Source organism: Narcine bancroftii, chromosome 6 (assembly GCF_036971445.1).
Source record: "Narcine bancroftii isolate sNarBan1 chromosome 6, sNarBan1.hap1, whole genome shotgun sequence".
Classification (NCBI taxonomy): domain Eukaryota; kingdom Metazoa; phylum Chordata; class Chondrichthyes; order Torpediniformes; family Narcinidae; genus Narcine; species Narcine bancroftii.
In genome coordinates, this window is record NC_091474.1 from 23,599,210 (window position 1) to 23,618,925 (window position 19,716).

The following is a 19,716-nucleotide window of genomic DNA, read 5'->3' on the forward strand; positions in this document are numbered from 1 at the left end:
AAGAGTACATAAATGACGATACATGCAACCCTGAGATTTTTTTTTCTGCGGGTGAGGCAAGATTTTATTGGTAATTGGTAAGGCAAAAACTTATTGGTGGTGCAGAAAAAAAAGCTACTCAAGAAAAATGGGTATACAAAGGAGAGAAATGTAAACAAACTAACAACACAGAAAATAAATAATCAATATATTTTTTTTTAAAAAGGTGCACAAGTAAGAGTCCTGAAATGAGCCCCTGATTGAGTTGTCGAGGAGTTTGATGGTGGAGGGAGAGCAGCTGCTACTGAACCTGATGGCAGCATGGTGCTGGGTGGTGTGGATCCTTGATCATTGCTGCTGTTCTCCCACGGCAGCGTTCCCCGTCGATGTTCTCGACAGTCATGTCACAAGGGCTGTCCACTACTTTTTGCAGGGGTTTCCACTCCCTGCAACATTGCACTTCTGTTGTCTTATTGCATTAACTGATATCCATCTGTATGGGTTAGCTAGCCTGGATAGAGTGCACATTCCATTTGTCTGTGTCTCTCTCTCTGCTTATGGAATAAGTGTTTCGAAAATGAAAATACTCCTTTCTGCCCAGGCACCGAGTTTAATCTCCGTTTTTAAGATCAAGACGGAATCTCCTCCCTTGTAACTACCTTCTCCGGGGGATTGTCACCCGATTGTCGCGGGGGGCGGGGTCTGGAATGATTGGCAGTCCGGGCGCAGCCAATGGGCGTCCAGAAGCGGAGCCGGCGAACCAATCCGCAGGGAGAGGGCAGGCGCTGAGCGTGAAAGTTCGGCTGATGCCGCGGAGGAGAGCGAAGAAGCGACTCGCCCCGCTCTTCCCCACGCAGGCACCCAAAATAGAGGGGAAAGCCTTCCAAACCCCGCGGGGAGGTGACAATAATCCAGGAGCGAAGCCCAAGCAGATTTTGTTTTGCAGAACTGGGAGAAAATCGCCCCCCCTCTCCCCGTCCTCTTGCTTTTGCTGCGCTCGGACCCCGAGTCGAGATGATGGCTTGTACCGAAATGATCGCGCTCTGTCTGCAGACGGGGAAACACGCTGCACCGAACCCCGGCATCAGCCACGCCGACGCCGCCGTCCCGGTGTTCCTCGATGTAAGTAGGAGGGTGCATTCGGGTTTCTGGTCCAGCTTTTCCAATGCTTGCATGTGCAAATGGAAGGATGCCGTGCTCATTTAAACCTCGGAGAATTTTGTTGTTGTTGCAGCATTGGGCTTGGTGCAAATAATTCTGGGGGCCAGTCATGGACCACCCTTCCTTCCTCTACTGAGTGTGAAATGCACAATGCTGGAGAATCTCAGCAGGTCAAACCGTGGACTTCAGGGAGCAAAGATAAAGATGCATCGCCAACATTTCCGACATCAAGGTATAACAAAAATAATCATACGTTTAAGGTATGATTTTTGACCCAATTTTTTTTGCCCCCCCCCCCCTCCTCTTTCCCAAACCTCCAAAAAAGTCCCTTCGCTGTGCACTGACCTGCTGAGTTTCTCCAGCATCGTGTTTTTACTTCCACCACCGTGTCTGCAGACTTTCTGCGGAGCGTGTACGGAATTTGCGTCCATAAGAGACCCAGCAAGACTCCTCCACCCACCACCGCGAGGCTTCTTTCAGGGGAGGACCCCCCCACCCCGGAGATCCAGTGGAGAACTTGTCTCGCGTGTGGTCACTGCTCCGAAGAAGGGTGGCGGCACAGGAAGATCCCACGCACGGCACCTTGTGGAAGAAGCAGCACTCTTTTGGGGAAGTTTTGAGAAATGGTGGGGGGGGGGGGGGGGTGGGCGCGGGGAAGAGAGAAGGTGGGTCAAATGTTTGCCATTTGCAGGGCCAATGCAGCATCCCTTATGAATGCTACTGTGGGAGGAGAGGAATAGGGTGTAGAACAGTGTTTTTCAAGCCTTTTTCTTCCACTAATACCACTTTAAGTATTCCCTATGCCATAGGTGCTCTGGGATTAGTAAGGGATTGGTGGTAAGTGAGTGGCAAGAAAAAGTTTGAAAACCACTGATTTAATCGTACCTAATTGACTTGTTATGTGCACGGTTTCAGAACTCCAAAGGAAATGGGCTAATGTCAATTATTCTCAAGCAAAATATTTCAGTAACAATTGGGTGTAGAGCAGTGATTCTCAACCTTCCCCTCCCACTCATCCCTCTCATGGCTTGGCTTTGCGAATGAAGATTTAGGAAGGGTCGTAGACATGGGCATGTCCTTCGAGCCTGCGCAATGGATTTTTTTAGGTCGAGTGCAGTGTGTGCAGTACTAGCCCCACCCTTTACACCCGGGGTTTATCTGCCACAGCCCAGCACACTGGGACAATGGCAGCCAGATCCACAGGTCATAGGTGTTACATCAGAGTGTCCTTCTAAATGGATGGCTTGACAAGGCTAATGAACCCCATCTGCCAGGGTTTGAAATCAGTTTTCCTTCTCGTAGGCTGGCTGCCAACCAAGGCTCACGAGCCCAGCCTACCCATCCAGTGATACCATTGGACACTCAGTTGCGACATGAGGTAGCAAACTCAGTGAAAACGTGGCTCACCAATGGGAAGGTGTTGGTATGGATGCAGTAATTAGGAAAGGCCATCTGCAGTGATCTCCTGCCTGGCAAGCCTGGCAGTGGCCACACGGCGGTCACTACCCTTGAGAAAGGGGAGGCAATGTATTATGTGTGCACTTACCCTGGTTCAGGCCAGATTTCACTGGCATCAGCTCCCCCCCCCCCACAACTCTCATACCACTTTAAGTAATCCCTTACTAATCATGGACACCTATGGCATAGGGATTACTTATGGTGGTATTTGAGTGGAAAAAAAAACAAAGGTTCAGCCTCTCATCTCACAGCCACATTTGGTCGCTCCGATATCCCTGCACCAGACTAGTCTTCTAACAGTTTACCTTCAGAAACAACGTGGTTTTTATTTAATTGGTGCCTCTTAGCCATGTTTTTTGTTTCCCCTGGACGTGTGGGAGGGTGAAACTTGCTAAAGAACTAGGCAGGAGTATCCCTCAATGACAGGGATCTTCCAGTGGCCAACCATTTCAATTCTGTGCCCCACTCCTGCAACTACATGCCTGTCCATGGCCTCATGCACTGCCAAACCAAGGCTACCTGTAAATTGGAGGAGCACATGGAGGGCTATGGGCAAGGTGCAAGTAGGTGGGACTAGAGGTGGGTACTTGGTTCGGTGCAGACTAGGGCTGAGATGGCCTGTTCCCATGTTGTAATTGTTATATGGTTATGGTTACGCTATCTGGGCATCAACATCAACTTCTCTGGTTTCTTCTAGCCTACTCCCTCTCTTCCCCATCCCTTTGTCTCCTTTCCTCCAGCTACTCCCCCCACCACTCTTTTGTTCAGACACCTGCCAACATTTTTCCATATCTTGAAGAAGGGCTCAAGCTTGAAACGTTGGTTATATATTTTTACCTTTGTTCAATAAAGGACACTGTTTGACCTGCAGATTTTCTCCATCATGTTTTTAATTCAACCATAGTGTCTACAGATTTTCGTGTTCTCCTTTTTTCCCTTTCCTCCAGTTCTCCAACCCCCTCCCCACCATTCACAGAACCATCCCCCTCCTTCTGCTTGCTGGTGTGCCCTCCCTCTCATATCCACCTATTGCCTCCTGCCTATGGGTCCGTGCTCCTCCCCCCCCCCACCCCCCACCATTTTGTATGGGTGCCTGTCTACATTTTGCTCATACCTTGATGAAGGTTTCAAGCTCGAAACATTGGTTATGTATCTTTCTTTTTGCTGTATAAAGTATACTGTTTTTCCTGCTGAGTTTCTACAGCATTGTGTTTTCACTAAAGAGCTAGGCAGCTTGGATGACTACCTTGGGATTAAATATCCCAAGGTGGTTATCCACTTAAATTCCCCATTCCACTCTGGCTCTGTCTGACCTGTGACCTTTTTACTGACTCAGGGAGACCCTTGAGCGTTGGCTTTCATCTTCTATCCAGGCACACTGCAGCCAGTATTGAATTCTACAAGAGGCTCACAGGAGACTTGCAGACACTGGAATCTGAAGCAACAGACACTGCTGGAGGAGCTCAGTGAGTTGAGCAGCATCGGTGGGAGATAACGAATGGTCGAAATTTTGGGCCCTAAGTGTTTAGCAATTTTGAGGTTTTGCTGAAAGGTTCCAGCCCAATACCCTTTTTCTCTCACCAATGCGACTCGACCCGCTGAGTTCCTCCAGCAGATTATTTTTTGCTCCAGATTCCTGCATCTGCAGCCATAGTCTGAGCTGCTCTCGGGTGCAGTATGTCATTAGAAGGTTAAAATGAAGCCCCTTCTGCCTCTCGTGCATTTTGAAGCTTCCATGGTTTTATCTTGAGGGACAGCATGGGAGGTCTTTCCAATGTCCTTGTAAAAAAAAAACACTATCTTTCAATTAACTTGACTGGTAGACCACCCCGTCATAATCTCAGTGCTGAAAAACACAAAAGCCGCGGTTGCTGGAATCTTCTCATCAGACGTAGAATTGTGTTTGAGGTAGGGTTTTGGTTGGTATTGTCACTTCCTCCCACTCTCCTGAAGGGAACTGGCAATGCATTGCTGCTACATCTCCCTGGACTCCACATTTTCTATAAATCTCTCATGGTGGGGATTTAATGATGGTCTCAGACAAAAAGAGGTAAATTACATCGAAGCCCTGCAAAAGGTAGTGGACACATCCCAGTACATCACAGGCAAAAGGCTCTCTACCATTGAGAAAATCTTCGTGGAATGCTGTTGTTGAAGAGCAGTCGAGTCTGCAGCATGCAGCAGTGATCCACAACAGCAACTTGCACCACTCAGGACATTCTTTTTGCTGCTGCCATCAGGAAAGAGGTAGAGGTGCCACAAGACTTGCACCACCAGGTTCAGGAACAGCTGCTACCCCTCCACCATCAGACTCCTCGACAATGGATTCAATTAAAGACTCATTTGAAGTCTCTTACTTTATCAGAATCAGAATTCATTGTCATGAACAGGTCATGAAATTCAGTGTTTAACAGCAATATCATAGTGCAAACATTTATATAAACCACTTTTACAACAATAAATTAAAAAAAAACAAAATCGTGCACAAAAGGCAGGGTCTTTGGTTCATTGATTATTCAAGAATCCGATGGCAGCGGGAAGAAGCTGTCCTTGTGCCGCTGGGTGCTCGTCTTTAGACTCTGTACCTTTTTCCCGATGGTAACAGAGTGAAGAGAGCTGCTTTATTAAGTCTCTTGTCGGTGGCCTCGATGGAGTGCGGTGTGGTGCCTGCAATGTTGCAGGCTGAGATAACAGCCCTCTGGAATTTATTCTTGTTCTGAGAGTTGGCGCCTCCATACCAGACAGTGGTGCAACCAGTCAGAATGCTCTCCACGGTATACTTGTAGAAGTTATCGAGAGTCTTCAATGACAAACACATTATTTATTACTTTTTTTCTTCTGTATTACACAGCTAGTTCATTTATATTTCTCTCTCTTGAATACAGTTTACAATCATTGATAAGTAGAATTCTCCCTGGTCCACAGGACAAAGAATCTCATGGTTTTATGTGATGAGGTGTTTATACTCTGACAATGCATTGGAACTTTGAACTTTCTATGGCATTCCCATAATCTACCCTCATTAATGCCTCCTCTAATAAATTAATGAGACTACCCTAGTTAAATGCAGTAGAGAAGCTCCATAATGGATTTTGGCGTTTGGGAACATCGTCTGTTTTTTTTTCTCCCACTGATGCTGGTCGACCCCTGAGTGGCTCCAGCAGTGTGTTTAGTTTGAGATTTCAGCATCTGCAGTCTCCCATGCATCTGAGAGTGAAGGGTGTTTGTGTTCAGAGGGACCTGGGTGTCATTGTCAATGTATCTCAGTTCAGTGCCCTTCATAATGTTTGGAACAAAGATCCCTTTATTTGCCTGGGTGCTCCACAGTTTTAAATTTGTAATTAAAATGCACATTCCAGATTTTATTCAAGGTTATTTGTAGACATTTTGGTTTGACCATGTAGAAATGACACCACTTTTTATACATAGTCCCCCATTTCAGGACGCCATAATGTTTGGCACATTGGGGTTCACAGGTGTTTGTGATCACTCAGGTATGTTTAATTGCTTCATTGGTGCAGGTTTAAGAGAGCTAGGCTTGCTTCTAAGCTTTTGATCTCCTTTGGAGTCTAGTTGCCATTTTCAACATGAGGACCAGAGTTGTACCAATGAAAGTCAAAGAAGTCATTATGAGGCTGAAAAACAAGAATAAAACAGTAAGAGACATCACCCAAACCTTTAAATTACTGTCTGGAATATTATTAAGAAGAAAGAGTGTACTGATTAGCCAAATATCCCATATTAAGGTGCCCTGAAATGAGGGGACTATGTATAAAAAGTGCTGTAATTTCTACATGGTCAATTCAAAATATATACAAATAATGGGCACTTTAATTACATGTGAATTGTTTGATTACAAATTTAGAACTGTGGAGCACACAGGCAAATTAAGGAACAAAGTGTGTTTATCCCAAACATCATGGAGGGCACTGTATATGCAGGTATCACATATAATTAGTTAGGTAAATAGTGTTTGTAACAAGTGGTTTTGAGTACAAGAATAAAGATATCTGGACGTACAGTACAACTCCGATTATTCAAAATCGGATTATCTGAAATCTTCAGTTATCCAATATTTTTTTGGACCTGGAAGTGGCATCTGTTCGGCTCCAGAATTTTTTTCAGATAATTGAGGATTTCAGAAAAATCAGAAATCCTCATTTATCTGAAAAATTTCAAAGCTGAAGTGATGTCATTTCACCTCCAAAAAATTTTGGATAAATGAGGGTATCCGAAACAATCATTAATCCTCAGTTATCCAAATTTTTTTCCAGAGCCAAACTGACATCACAGGTTTTTTTAAAAATTAGGAATTTTGGAAAAAGCTCTGAGTAGAATTTTGAATATTTGGAGTTGGATTTATCTTATTTTGTTCAGGTTTATTTTGATGAGAATTAAACATTATTTCATGCTTAAAAAGCCTTCCCTTGTTTTTGTTTTAAACACTGTTACAAGTGATTTACTGTGGTTATTGGGCTGTTTTTTTAAAAAAAAAAGACCAGTTATTTGAAAATATCGTTAATCCGTAAAAGTCCCGATCATTTTGGATAATCTGAGTTGTACTGTACTTAAGTATAAATCTGATGCAGCTCTACTCAAAACATTGTGTATCCACACTTGTGTATATCACATAGAACTTTCGTGCTCATAAAGTTGGCCTCTCTACTTAAGGAAGTACATTCTTGAAAGAGAGGGCGCGTGGCAACATTTTACCTGCTTTGAGGAAGAGTTGTGTCCAAAACTTAAGCAGTTCATTTCCCCCCCGCCCCCCACACACACACAAATGCTGCTGGACCTCCTGAGCTCCTCCAGCAGATTGTTTTATTTTAGTCCACATTCCAGTGTCTGCAGTCTCTTGTACCTGCATAAGTTTGATTCCTGGGATGCCAAGTTGGTCATTGGCGGAGAGATCAAGCATGCTATCGGTCTTCGCTGGTGTTCAGAACAATGAGAAATGACCTCTTTGAAACTCTTTGACAGGATAGATGTGGAGTTGACGTTGAGCCTAGAATCAGTTTTAGTTTTAATACAAAGGATTTGCTATTCAGGGCTGGGATGTAAAGACATTTCTTCACCAGAATCATTTGAATTCTCTTAAGATGGAGGTGGAGGCTTTATCGCTGAAAAATTTCAAGTCTGGTCAACTTTTAGATTCATTTTTAGACATTAAGGGAATCAAGGAATGCATGTTTAGTGCAGGAAAGTGGTAAAGAATCAGCCATAACCTTATTTAAATGTAAAGCCGATGGAAGGGGGTGATTGACATCATCAGATTTATTGTCAGTACATACATGACATCACAAACAACCTTGAGATTCCTTTTTCCTGTGGGCCAGGCAGAATTACCACTAATTAGTAGTGCAAAAAAATAAACTGTACACATTGTAAACAAATAAAAGAACTGTAAGCAGATAATGAATGTAAACAAACTGCCATACAGAGAGTACAAAAGAAAATCAATAAAGTGGACAAGTAAGAGTCCTTAAATGAGTCTCTGATTGAGTTTGTCATTGTGGAGTCTGATGGTAGTGGGGTAGCAGCCATTCCTGAACCTGGTGGTTCTTTCTTCTGTCACTTGTGATCACAAAGGAGGCTATTTGGCCCTTTGTAACCATGCTGGCCAACAGAGACATTAAGTAAATTCCACATCCACACTCTCACTCCTGCATTCAAAGCCTCCTCATCTATGTAGGAAATCTTCTGCCTGCACTTCCCTTTTAGACCGAGTTCCACTGTCCCACCACTTGCTCAAATAAATATTTTTATTCTCAATTCCACTCTACCCTTTTTCTAATTACACAGGCCTGTGCTTCCCTGATACTGCTAAGAGATAGGGATTATTTTTCTTTACCTTGTTTAGGTCTCCTCTCATGTTGTTATACAGCAGGGCTGCACGGTTGACATAGCGGTTTGAATCCCACACTGTCTGTAAGGAGTTTGTATGCTCTCCCTGTGTCTGCGTGGGTTTTCTCCAGGGGTGTAGTTTAATGGGGTGTAAATTGGGCAGCATGGACTCAAAGGGCCGAAATGGCCTTTTTCTATGTAGTATGTCCAAACTTTAAAAAAAGAATTGAATGTCTTCCCCACCCCTGCCACTTACCTTCCCCACCCCGCCACTTACCTTCCCCACCCCTGCCACTTACCTTCCCCACCCCCGCCACTTACCTTTGTTTTCAAGAAAGTAACACCAGATGAGAGAGTCTCGCCTCATAATTATAATAAAACCTCTTGTATCCAGCACCTATGGGGATTGGTAGATGCCGGATAAGTGAATTTTGCAGTTGCTTGAGATTGCTTGTTGCATGATTGGTGAACTATCGGTGAGGCCCGCCAATTTTAAACTTCTGTATTAGTTACTTATTTATTCTCTGCAATTTTGTTTTGCTGGTTGCTTGAATTCCGGATAGCAGGGGTTTTACAAAATCTGGTGCTTGCAAATCTCCTCTGCACCTTCTGGAGAGGATTGAAGGAAATAGGACAGATGCTTGGAGGTGTAATCTGGACTAGCACTTGGGGATGAAGTCAGTGGGTTGCAAGGGTGAAGAAAAATGGAAATGCAATCAATGTTTGGGCTGAATGGCCTATTTTCTGCTATGTAATTAATTAAAAACTTACTGTCACTGACTCCATGATTACTACTTGAATGTGACAACACTAATGTGTGGAAAGTGGGAATGTCACACTGTCTACAAGAGGTGGTATCTCAAGAAAGCAGCCTCTATTATCAAGGACCCTCACCACCAAGGCCATGCCCTCTTCTCATGGCTACCATCAGGAAGGAGGTACAGGAGATGAAAACCGAAAGGTACAGAGACAGCTTCTTCCCCTCCGCCTCAGATTTCTGAATGGACAATGAACCACAGACACTACCTCACTTTTTCTCTTTTTTTACGCCAATTTATTTATTTAAAAAAAATGTAATTTATAGCCATTTTGTACCTGTAATACTGCTGAGGAGCCCAATGAATTTCGGGACATGTTCATGACAATAAAATCTGATTCTGATGAAATCGCATCAAAAGCAGCCCAGTGGTTAATTGGTAGAACAAATAAGTGTGGATAGCTTGGTGTACAATTAAGTTCACACAGCAGGGGTTTTTAAATCGAGAAACAATCTTATTGCCCAACTCATGATCTATGTAAAAGGGAAATCGGAAAGATGGATTCACCATCCTCTGCTGTGATGCAGAACATGCCCGCCAGGAAGCAAAATCGCTCTGAACACAAGAATGGAGGCTGAGCAGTAGGTACAAATGCTATCTCACCCCAGTTTGCAGACATACTGAATGTGTCTTGCTCGTAAGAACTAGTTCGCTCCCGGGCTTGCAGTGGGTTAACTGCCGAGTTTGCAGACGGTTCATTTTGAAATTTGTGCGCTTCGGTCGCAGGCTGAGGACGTCATCATGACGTCCCCCTTTCGAGTTTCAGCGCTCGTCAATTTGCTCTATTAGGCAGTGGAAACACGGAGTGAAATGAACCCTCCCATCCACCTTTTCTGCATTCATGCAGGTAAGTGAAGTGTATAAAAGCCAGAGGAAAGCTGGCTTGAGGGTTCTATGTAAAAGGGGCTATGACTGGTGAAGGAGTGCAAGGTTTGTTTGGCATCTGAATGATGGACAAAGATCTACCTCAGAAGCTTGTCAGAAGGCGTGACAGGAGGAGATCTATTAAGGTCAAATAATTAGACTGGATTCCCCAAGTCTGTATCAACATTCATATCATCTTCACTTGTACTTGTATTTTAATGTCTCAGATTTCACATTTATTGTCAGAATACATACGTGACATCAAATTTCTCTTTGCTGTTGGCGAAGCAGAATCACCACTTCTTGGTTGTCCTAAAAAACAACTTAACATACACATGCAAACAAATAAAGAAATATAATCAAACTGACTGTGCAATATTTGGAAAAGAAATCAATAAAAGTGCACAAGTAAGAGTCCTTTAATGAGTCTCTGATTTGAGTTTATTGTTGGGGAGACTGATGGTGGAGGGGTAGCAGCTGTTCCTGAACCTGGTGGTGCAAGTCTTGTAGCACCTACACCTCTTTCCTGGTGGTAGCAGTGAGAATAGAGCATGTGCTGGGAGATGTGGATCCTTAATGATTGCTGCTGCTCTCCGTCGGAAGCGTTCCCTGTTGATGTTCTCGATGGGAGAAGAGTTTTGCCTCTGATGTCCTGGGCTGTGTCCACTATGTTTTGCACGGCTTTGCGCTCCGAGGTACTGGTGTCTCTAGACCAGTCTGTGATGCAACTGGTCAGCACACTTTCTGTAGAACTCTGCCAGGGTTTCCAATGTCATACCGAGCCTCTGCAAACTCGTGAGGAAGTAAAGGCCCTGACGTAGTTTCTTCACGAAGCCATTCGTGCATTGAGACCAGAAAAGATCCTCAATACCCTCACCTGAACAATAACTGATTAATTGTTAGGTTTAATTGTTCTTAAATAAAAGAGTAATACAGGAAATTCACAGCTGGTCAGTGTTCAAATTTATTGTCAGACTGCAGACGTGACACCACATTCTTTTTCAGGCAATATCTTTGGGAAGAGAAGCAGTGTTAATGTTTCAGGTGGTTAGGAAATGTGAAATTTGTCTCATTCTCTGTAGGTTCTCCTTGGTTTATTGAGTGTTTCCAGTATTGTCTCTTGTGTCAGATTTCCAGTATCTGTGGTGTTGGGCTCTTTGATCTCATTGCCCTTTGCTGCACTGATTGTATTGTTGTGGGTGGGTGCTCCTCGCTCAAGAGGTTAAACTGACCTGTGGCCTGCTGTTTAGTTTGGACGGTTCCAGTATACTAAAGATTTTGTATTATTCAGTATTCAGGAAAAAGACAGTGGTTTTGTGGTTTCTCAGCCGATACTATTTCCCTCAATGTGTGAAACATGAAAGTCGGCAGATGCTGTGATTGTAATAAAAACACACAGAAATGCTGGAGGAACTCAGCTGGTCTCGCATAAGAGGTCAAGATATATTATCAACGTTTTGGGCCTGAGCCCTTCTTCAAGGAGTAAGCAAAGAACAGAAAGGCATAAGACATGGCCAGCACCAAGGGGAGGGGGGGGTGGCATTCACGGGTGTTGCCCTCCAAATAAGTTATTGTGCCCCCCCCCCCACCCGCAGCATGAGCATCACCAGTCTCCTCGCTTGTCTGTTACTTTGGAGGGAGGGGAAGTGCGACGGCGGCCCACGGAGGAGGTTCATGGCAGGAAGGCACCACCACCCCCCCCAGCGACTGAACGAGTTTTCGAACGTCAAATCGTTTCCCCCTCCCCCCCCATTATCCTAATGCTGCCCCCGGCCCCCGCCCCCCCCCCCCCAGACTTGTTCCAGTGCTGACTCTGGCAAAGAATAGACTGAAGGTGTTAATTGGATATGATAAGAGGAGAGGTGAGAATTGATTTTGGCTCTGTGAAAGGAGACAGAGGGAAAAGGGAGAGAGACAGAGCTGGAGAAAGGCAACAGTGATGGAAAGGGTGAATATCTCGAGTCATAGAATTGAGTTGTGCAGCATAGCCATTCTGTCCATCGTGATTATATTGACCCTTTTGCCCAGCAGCAGTAATATCATTTACCTGCATAAGGACTACATCCTTGTCTATTCAACTGTCGAAATATTACTTCTTAAACGTTGTGATTGAATCTGATCCAACCACCTCTTCTAACAGCATGATCCAGATATTAAACACTCTTTGCATAAACAAATAAGCAAACAGACAAACAAATAAATGATTTTAAAAAACTTTCCTCAGATCCACTTTAAAACTCCTTCCTCTGTGCCCTTGTGTTTTTCATACTCCTGTAACAGGAGATAGATTCCGACTATGATCTCTATGCCCCCTTCATTTTGTGTGGCTCTTTCAGGTCACCCCCTTCAGCCTCCTTCACTTCCAGCCAATACAGTCTCTCCCCAGAACTACGTCCTGGTGAATCTCCACTGCACTCTCTCCAGTGTGATGACCAGAACTGCATGCAGTACTCCCAAGTGCAGCCTGACCACTGCAACACAATGTCCTGTCTTTTACGTTCTCTTGCCTAAGAAGGTAAGCTTGCCAGGTGCCTTCTTCACAACCCTATCTACCTTTATTGCCACAGGGAACCACGACTTGAACTCCCCTGTTGAGACAAACATGCCTAAATTGGTAACAGGTCCTATCGGCCCTCAAGCCTGTGCTGCCAAAGTGCACCTAATTGACTTACAACCCTGGTACATTTTTGGAGGGTGGGAGGAAACTGGAAAATAGAACAACAATTTCACTGGGCAAGTCAGACAGAGACAGAGAGGGGAGCATGGGAGGGCTGGTAGGCTCTATTTTCATTCATGAAGCCTCACAGGTAACCTGGATAAACTGAGTGGATCAGCACCTAGGATTGTTGCAATCACGGAGACATGGTTGAGAGAAGGGCAGGACTGGCTCAATGACTAGATATAGATGTGTCACGTCTCCAGAATGGAGGACCATCGCCTTCCCAAGATCGTGTTATATGGCGAGCTCTCCACTGGCCACTGAGACAGAGGTGCACCAAAGAAGAGGTACAAGGACTGCCTAAAGAAATCTCTTGGTGCCTGCCACATTGACCACCGCCAGTGGGCTGATATCGCCTCCAACCGTGCACCTTGGCGTCTCACAGTTCGGCGGGCAGCAACCTCCTTTGAAGAAGACCGCAGAGCCCACCTCACTGACAAAAGACAAAGGAGGAAAAACCCAACCCCAGCCAACCAATTTTCCCTTGCAACCGCTGCAACCGTGTCTGCCTGTCCCGCATCGGACTTGTCAGCCACCAACGAGCCTGCAGCTGACGTGGACATTTACCCCTCCATAAATCTTCGTCCGCGAAGCCAAGCCAAAGAGAGAGAAGAAAAGAGAGAGGGAGTGCTAAGGGGGAAGGAGGTCATGGAATGATGATTATGGACTTCAGGAGGAAATTAGGAGAACATGAACCATTCCTCAAGGGGGCCAGCAGTGGAGAGAGTCAAGAACTTCAAATTCCTGGGTGTCAACTACCCTACTCCCATTTTCCCTTGTTGGACCCATAGCCCTTGGCTTCCTTCCTTTCCCATCGTCGTTCAGGTGCCTTAGCGTTCGGCGTGGGCGACCATGTCTCTCCATCCATCACGGTCTCTGGCCCCCTGAACTGTAGTTGTTGCCTCTCCTGTTTCTAACCCCACAATGTTAATCCATCTATCATTTTCATTCTCTGTCTGCCTCTGCTGCTTCTTCCTTCCACCTTTCCAGCTATATCTAAATGTTCTAATGTATCTCATCTCATGATGTGTCCAAAGAATTTTGATGGCTGTGTTTTGATCGCCCATCCAAATACTTTCTCAAAATTGTAAATGCATCTGTCTCCACCACTTTCTCTAGCAGCTCATTCGAGATCAGCTCATTCTCAGCCTTTTTTCCCCCAGCCACTCTGCTCAATATTTATAGGCTCCCTTCCCTGTGAAGCAGGTGAAGATGGGTGCAAATATTCAGCCAGCGAAGTGCCTTGGTTGTGCTTTGCTTGCACCCACTGTTGAATAAAGTTGTGTGAAACAGCAATGGAGTTGCCCAGGTTGAAGAGCTGGTTGATGCTGCCAGTGAGGTGACTTTTAAAGTGTCTCCTTATCCCTGCTTAGTAAGAGTTGCCCAGGTCAGAGGCTATATCTGTAAACTTGAGGGGGGGGGGTTAATTATAATATTGTACATCTTTTGGGTGGCTCCGTGGAAAGGGAGGAACCACAGATGCGATGACTGAAGTCTGACGCATCCCCAAAATACACTTATCCAGTATTTACCAGTCCCAATAACTGCCAGATACTAGGGGTTTTACTGTATATGTAGACCTCACTGACAAAAGGCAAAGGAGGAAAAACCCAACACCCAACCCCAACCCACCAATTTTCCCCTGCAGCCGCTGCAACCGTGTCTGCCTGTCCCGCATCGGACTTGTCAGCCACAAACGAGCCTGCAGCTGACGTGGACTTTTACCCCCTCCATAAATCTTCGTCCGCGAAGCCAAGCCAAAGAGAGGCAGAGGAAGGAACAAGGGAGTAAGGAGTAATGGAATATTTGAACAGAACAAGATTGGGGACAATGAACTAAATGTCTGCCTTCTGTACTGTGCGATCAGACTGCGGCTAAAATAGTCAACACTGTGTGGCAAATATTCTGAAATTATTCCAAGTGCTTTCATCTCCTTTTTCTATGACTCACCAGGTAGATTGTTGAGCCACCCTGACCCTAGTGCCTTGGGGAGGTGTGATGCAGCACTGGTGGCGGTTGTCCCTGAAGGAATAATTAAATCTTAATTTCAACACAGACTATTCCTAGATTTTGCTTCAGCATGAACTCGCAGATCTCCTGCCAATATAGCTAAAGTAAATCAGCTTTGTTCAAATATATTTCAGCCCATTCTCTCTTTTCTGTCACTTTGTCAGTGGCAATGCTTAGCATCTCATCATCAGGGGTGGCCAACATTTTAATTTAGACATACGGCACGATAGCTGGCCATTCTGGCCTAGGAGTCTGTGCCACCCAATTAACTTACACCCCCCAGTGCGGACTCATAGGCCGTAATGGCTTGTTACCATGCTGTATGTCTAAATTAAAAATTAAAACGTTGGCCTTATATTGTATAAACATACTCTGCCAGAACCAAAACCAAGTATAGATGAGCCAGTGGGTGGAATTTACTTCGAACAAGATGCAGGGATTCAATTGAGGCGTTCATTCTATCCTCCTTTTATTTCTATATCACACTTTAATTTTAGATAATTATGTTATTAAATAGCAAAGTGTACTGCAGTTTGGGATGCATAGAAGTGGAGCTGGTTGATGCATTGAAATTGAGGAACTGTGTGCTTTAAAACTGACACATCACCACAAGAGCTGACAGGAAGCTGTAATTATTCTGTGATAGATCTGATAGTTTCCATTATAAACCCAGATAGGGGAATATATAGATATATAAAGACTGTGAGAAAGTACTTAAATTTCTATATCACTTTTCAAAGCAAACGATAAAGCAAAATAGCTGTGTTGATGCTGGAATTATGATACCAAAACCAAATGCTGGAAAGGTTCCGCAGGTTGAGCAGCAGAGAGGGAATCAGAGTTCTGATAAGAGTTATTTACTTTGAATGTTGCTATCTCCATAGACACTGACTGACTAGCTGGGTGTTTCCAACACATTCTGCTGTAGTTAAGGATGTACAGAAAAGAGCTGATTGCTATTCACCTCCTCTACTCCCTCCAATTCCAAGCCTGTTCTGACCTAGCTTGTCTTCAGCATCACTCTCCTGCCCTCGCCCCTCTCTGAATGACAGAAACACAGTGGAAATTGGTGCACTGTAAGATCCCACATAAAACAATGTGACATAAAAACACTGTGACAGCAACCTCGCACTCAATGCCACCAAATCCAAGGAGCTGATTGTTGACTTCAGGAAGGGAAAACCAGAGGTGTACAATCCATTGGGGAAATAAAAGGTGGAGACAGTGAGCAAATTTAAGTTCTTGGGAGTCAGTATCTTGAAGGATCTTTCCTGGATCGTGATAAAACCATCAGCGCCTCTACTTCCTCAGAAGTTTGCAGAGTTTTGGTACGATACCAAATTTCTACAGGGGTGTGGTGATCGGCTACATCACGGTCTGGTATGGGGGCACCAATATCCCTGAGCAGAAAGCCCTGCAGAAGGTAGTGGACACAGCCCAGAACATCACAGGCAAAGCCCTCCCCACGATTGAGAACGTCTACAGGGAATGCTACTGTTGGAGAGCAGCAGGAATCATCAAGGATCCACAACACCCAGCACACTCTCTGTTCTTGCTGCTGCCTTCATGAAAGAGGTATAGTTGTGACCGGATTTGCACCACCAGGTTCAGAAACAGTTGCTACCCTGCCACCATCAACCAGGAGAGTATCAGTGTCAGATTCAGATTTCAGGCTTATTCTCAAAGTACATTCATGACCATTACATACAACCCTGAGATTCCTTTTTCTTGTGGGCGAGGCAGAATTACCACTTATTGGTAGTGGAAAAAAACTAATCAACCTATACATGTAAACAAATAAAGAAATGTAGACAAACTGACTGTACAATACAGAGAGAAAAATAATCAATAAAGTGCAAAAGTAAGAGTCCTTGTACTAGTCCCTGATTGAGTTTATCATTGTAGAGTCTGATGGTGGAGGGGTAGCAGCTGTTCCTCAACCTGGTGGTGCGAGTCTTGTGGCGCCTATACCTCTTCCCTGATGGTAGAAGCGACAGCAGAGCTTGTGTGCTGGGTGGTGTGGATCCTTGATGATTGATGCTGATCTCCGATGGCAGCGTTCCCTGTAGATGTTCTCGGTGGTGGCGAGGGCTTTGCCTGTGATATCCTGGGCTGTATCCACTACATTTTGCAGGGTTTTACGCTGAGGGATATTGGTGTCCCCATACCAGACCGTGATGCAGCCAGTCAGCACACGTTCCACACATATCTGGAGAACTTTGCCAGGGTTTCTGGTGTCATACCAAACCTCCGCAAACTTTTGAGGAATTAAACATTTACGTACGTTCTTCACGATGCCATTGGTGTGTTGGGCTCAAGAAAGATCTTCCGAAATAGTGACTCCTAAGAACTTAAATTTGCTCACCGTCTCCATCTCTGATCCCCCATTGATCACTGGATTGGACACCTCTGGTTTTCCCTTCCTGGAGTTAACAATCAGCTCCTTGGTTTTGGTGGCATTGAGTGCCAGATTGTTGTCACAGTGTTTTTGTGTCTCATTGTTTTATGTGGGATCTTACAGTGCTTCTATCAGACTGAGTACCTTCCATGTAATTCATTGGCTGTAAAGGGCTTAGTCATTCTCTGACGATGTAGAAGGTTATGTGTAAAGATAGTTCTTGCATGCATCCATTAATCCTTTCTCTTGCACTAGAGGGATTGAGTTATAAGGAGAGATTGGATAGGATGGACTTTTCCCTGGATTAAAAGAGGCAGGGGGTGATCGTGCAGATTATTGAGGGTACAGAAAGGTGGACAGTTGCAGTCTTTTTCTCAGGGTAGGCAGCCTAAAACTAAAGGGCATAGGTGTAAGGTGATGGTGGAATATTTAAAAGGGAACTGAGGGGCATGTTTTTCCACATAGAGGGTGGAGGAAGTGGTGGAGGCAGGGATAACTACATTTCAAAGATATTTAGACAGGTAGATGGACAGGAAAGGTCTAGAGCAGGGGTGTCAAACTCAAATTTACGGAGGGCCAAAATTAAAAACTTGGACTAGGTCGAGGGCCAAACTAAATATTTATTGAAAATTTTCAACAACATCTGCATGTTTTCTCTTCTTTCAACATATGTAATGTTAAACTTTTTCTTATTAAAATAAATGTTTAATAATAGTTTTGGATAAACTCTTTCCAGAAGCATTAACAAATGAGAAATAAAATATTCAATAAATAATATTTCTCTATAGAGGATTTGTCAAATGTTGCTAGTGTGCTGTCGAATAGTAAAATCTGAGGGCTATTGAGAATGTGGGAGAATAACATGATTCCTGAAACAATCAAATGGGTGACTGACTGATTGATGGGCATGAACTCTAGCAGGGTTATTTGCCATGCCCTTTTTCCATTGGTACAGATATCCTTTGATTTACACACTTTTCAAGTTTTATGCCTAATGAGCTTGTATCCTGGTGCAGGACCATTTTTAACCAGGAATATATTTATCACTGTGACATGAAACTATTGGAAGATCGTTTTATGCTGAGATTAAAGTTCATAATCCTTACTCAGGCCTGTGTGCGGGAGGGCAGGGTTTGCGGGCAATCGGATTGGACAACGACAGTGTGGGGGCATCGGCTCTCGCTGCAGGGCGGCATCTCGGCGGATCAGCGGCCCCGTCACCGTGAGTCGCAGGTCGGCCTGCGGCAGGGAGGGGGAGTGGGCAACGGTCCTGGCGAGGTCAGGCCCCCCCTGAGTTTCTTCCGGACCCCCCCTTGACCTGCTGAGTTTCTCCCGGACCCCCCTTGACCTGCTGAGTACCTGCCGTACCCCCCTTGACCTGCTGAGTTTCTCCCGGACCCCCTTTGACCTGCTGAGTTTCTCCCGGACCTCCCTTGACCTGCTGAGTTTCTCCCGGACCCCTCCCCCTTGACCTGCTGAGTTTCTCTCGGACCCCCCTTTGACCTGCTGAGTTTCTCCCGGATCCCCCTTTGACCTGCTGAGTTTCTCCCGGACCCCCTTTGACCTGCTTAGTTTCTCCCTTCTGGTGTTTTTACGAGAACCACAGACTTTCGCTCATACATTGATGAGGGGGATCAAGGGCCAAACATTGTCAGGTACCTCTCTGCTGGATAAAGGATACGGTTTAACCCGCTGAGTTTCTCCAGTGTTGGGTTTTCACGAGGTAGAGTCAAAGGGCCGAAGAGCCTGTTTCTGATCTGTAATGTTCTATGGACCCTGCTCTTCTTTCCGTGCCGGTGTCCCAGGACTTTTCCAGGGCAGTCTCCGCGCTCAGAACCGCACTGGGATCCCGGTCAGCGGTGGAGGAGCAGGTGAGCGCGGCTAATCCCGATCCAGCCCATGCCACTCCCAAGATTGGCGGGGGGTTCCACCCTACCTGCCCGACCAGCCTCGCTTTCCACGTGTACTCCGGGCACCCGCCACTGGTCCGGTGGGAAGGCGCACGGCGGCCGGCGCCCCCATCGCCGGCGGGGAGCCCCAATCTTCCCTCTGGCGTCCTGACCCCATCTGCAGCTCCAAGAAACGCTGTGCCACTGAGGTTCCGGGCGCTGGGAAGCGGCCTTGGCTTCCCCTGACACTGGCCAGGCCACGCTGCGGTGGGGGGGGGGGGGGTGGGCAGGGAGACACGACAGCGTGTTTATAAAACCACCCACCACTACTTTTCAAGGACCAGGATTTTTCTCTCTCTCTCTCACCCTCAGACACAGCGGTTACTGGCGCGGCGGCCAGCGGGCCACCTCTAATACATTTTTGATATGATCTTGCGGGCCAAATATAATTGGGCCAGAGTTTGACATGTGTGGTCTAGAGGGATATGGGCAAAATGCAGGCAAATGGAACTCGGGTAAACAACTTGATTAGCATGGATGAATTCCGTGCAGTATGACTACAACTCTAATTAGAAC

General features: G+C 45.4%; 1 protein-coding gene across 1 annotated transcript in view; it reads left to right on the top strand.

Moving 5' to 3' along the window:
- The first annotated feature begins 788 nt into the window (after window positions 1-788).
- LOC138735826 (N-terminal EF-hand calcium-binding protein 1-like) overlaps window positions 789-19,716 on the top strand; it is a 134,713-nt gene continuing 115,785 nt past the window's right edge. The window contains exon 1 of the mRNA XM_069884304.1: window positions 789-1,101. Coding sequence (XP_069740405.1) covers window positions 994-1,101 — 108 coding nt within the window. The 5' untranslated portion in view covers window positions 789-993. The remainder of the gene's footprint in view (window positions 1,102-19,716) is intronic.